This window comes from Anopheles cruzii, unplaced genomic scaffold (assembly GCF_943734635.1).
Source record: "Anopheles cruzii unplaced genomic scaffold, idAnoCruzAS_RS32_06 scaffold04641_ctg1, whole genome shotgun sequence".
Classification (NCBI taxonomy): domain Eukaryota; kingdom Metazoa; phylum Arthropoda; class Insecta; order Diptera; family Culicidae; genus Anopheles; species Anopheles cruzii.
Genome location: NW_026458226.1, coordinates 1 through 1,282, shown reverse-complemented (window position 1 = coordinate 1,282; position 1,282 = coordinate 1). Strand labels below are relative to the sequence as shown.

At 49.1% G+C, this 1,282-nt stretch overlaps 1 protein-coding gene across 1 annotated transcript; it reads left to right on the top strand.

Moving 5' to 3' along the window:
- Positions 1–270: 270 nt before the first annotated feature.
- Positions 271–1,275, top strand: LOC128277210 (serine protease snake-like; the record flags this gene model as incomplete). The annotated part of the gene is made up of 4 exons (XM_053015651.1): positions 271–380; positions 452–472; positions 571–1,104; positions 1,171–1,275. Coding segments are annotated over exons 1-4 (751 nt in total), but the record flags the coding sequence as incomplete, so codon positions are not given.
- Positions 1,276–1,282: the final 7 nt, after the last annotated feature.

Genomic DNA, 1,282 nt, shown 5'->3' with positions numbered 1-1,282 from the left:
GATTTTTTGCGATTCGCCTAAAGGTATGCAACGTCATATTTTCTATTAGCGGAAAAATGGCACTACATCAAGTAACTCTTCGTTGACCTTACGCAGCAAAATCAGTTGTCGAAATAACATTTCACCTTCGCGCTGAACCAAACAAAGCTTATCATTTTCATGTACTGTTTGTTGATCCGATCAAGCTCTAACGAGTCGAGTAAATGTAAATGTTTTGTGTACGTTGAACCATTCGAGACTAATCAAGCACTTGCCAGTTGTACGGATGAATTCGAAGCCGTTAGTTGGAATGGCGATCGGTAGTCGAGAGCGTAGTTCATCGACAGTACAAGCCTTTAGGCTACTAGTGATCTGTATTGGATGTCTAGTTTGGGCAGCAGGTACGCACTGTCTCTTATCTGGCTGTCTGGTGTACTGAACCATGTGTAGTGACCATCTACTTTCCTTTCAGATTGTAGAATCTCGGAAACTAGTAAGTTTCGTAGTGTACGCAGTTCGCGAAGAGAGTGAAATGCCAATCGCGAGCGACCAAAATTTACCATCTCGTATCGACTCATGTGCCCGGTACAGAATGCGAAGAGTACCGCAGTATCATCACGTCGAGGCGCGGAGCTATCTCGCTGAAGCTGCGACCTAAGCCGACCTATTATCAACTGTACAACTGCTCGAACACTGTGCAGCTGATTGTCGGCGGTGAGGCGGCCAAAAATGGCGAATTCCCACACCACGCACTGCTCGGTTACGCCAGCGGAAAGGATGCAGCCTCGGCTTCGGCGTTAAGTTTCAGCTGCGGTGGTTCCCTGATTTCCGAACGTTTCGTGCTAACAGCTGCGCACTGTTTCAGCCACGGCGATCCGATCGTCGTGCGACTAGGAGAGTACGATCTGAATCTACCGCTTTCGCTCAGTCGGATCGACTTCGGGATAGCGAAGATCATCCGCCATCCGCAGTACAAGAACGCACGGTCCTACCACGACATTGCCCTGGTAAAGCTCAACGAAACGGTTTCATTTTCCAAAACCATTCGCCCAGCCTGTCTTTGGACGGAACCGGCGCTCAATGTGAGCCAGTTCGTGGCCACCGGATTCGGAAGGCTGGAAGAAGGTATTGTGGTGGCCGCTTAGGGCTTATGATGGTACTCACTCAATATGTGTGATGCTCTTCTTTCAGGCAGTTTCGAACTCTCCAGCAAATTGATGAAGGTCCAGCTTGATCTCTTTCCGACCACGGACTGCGATCAGCTGGTTCAGCTGAATCGCAGATTCAGCGACGGAATGAACGA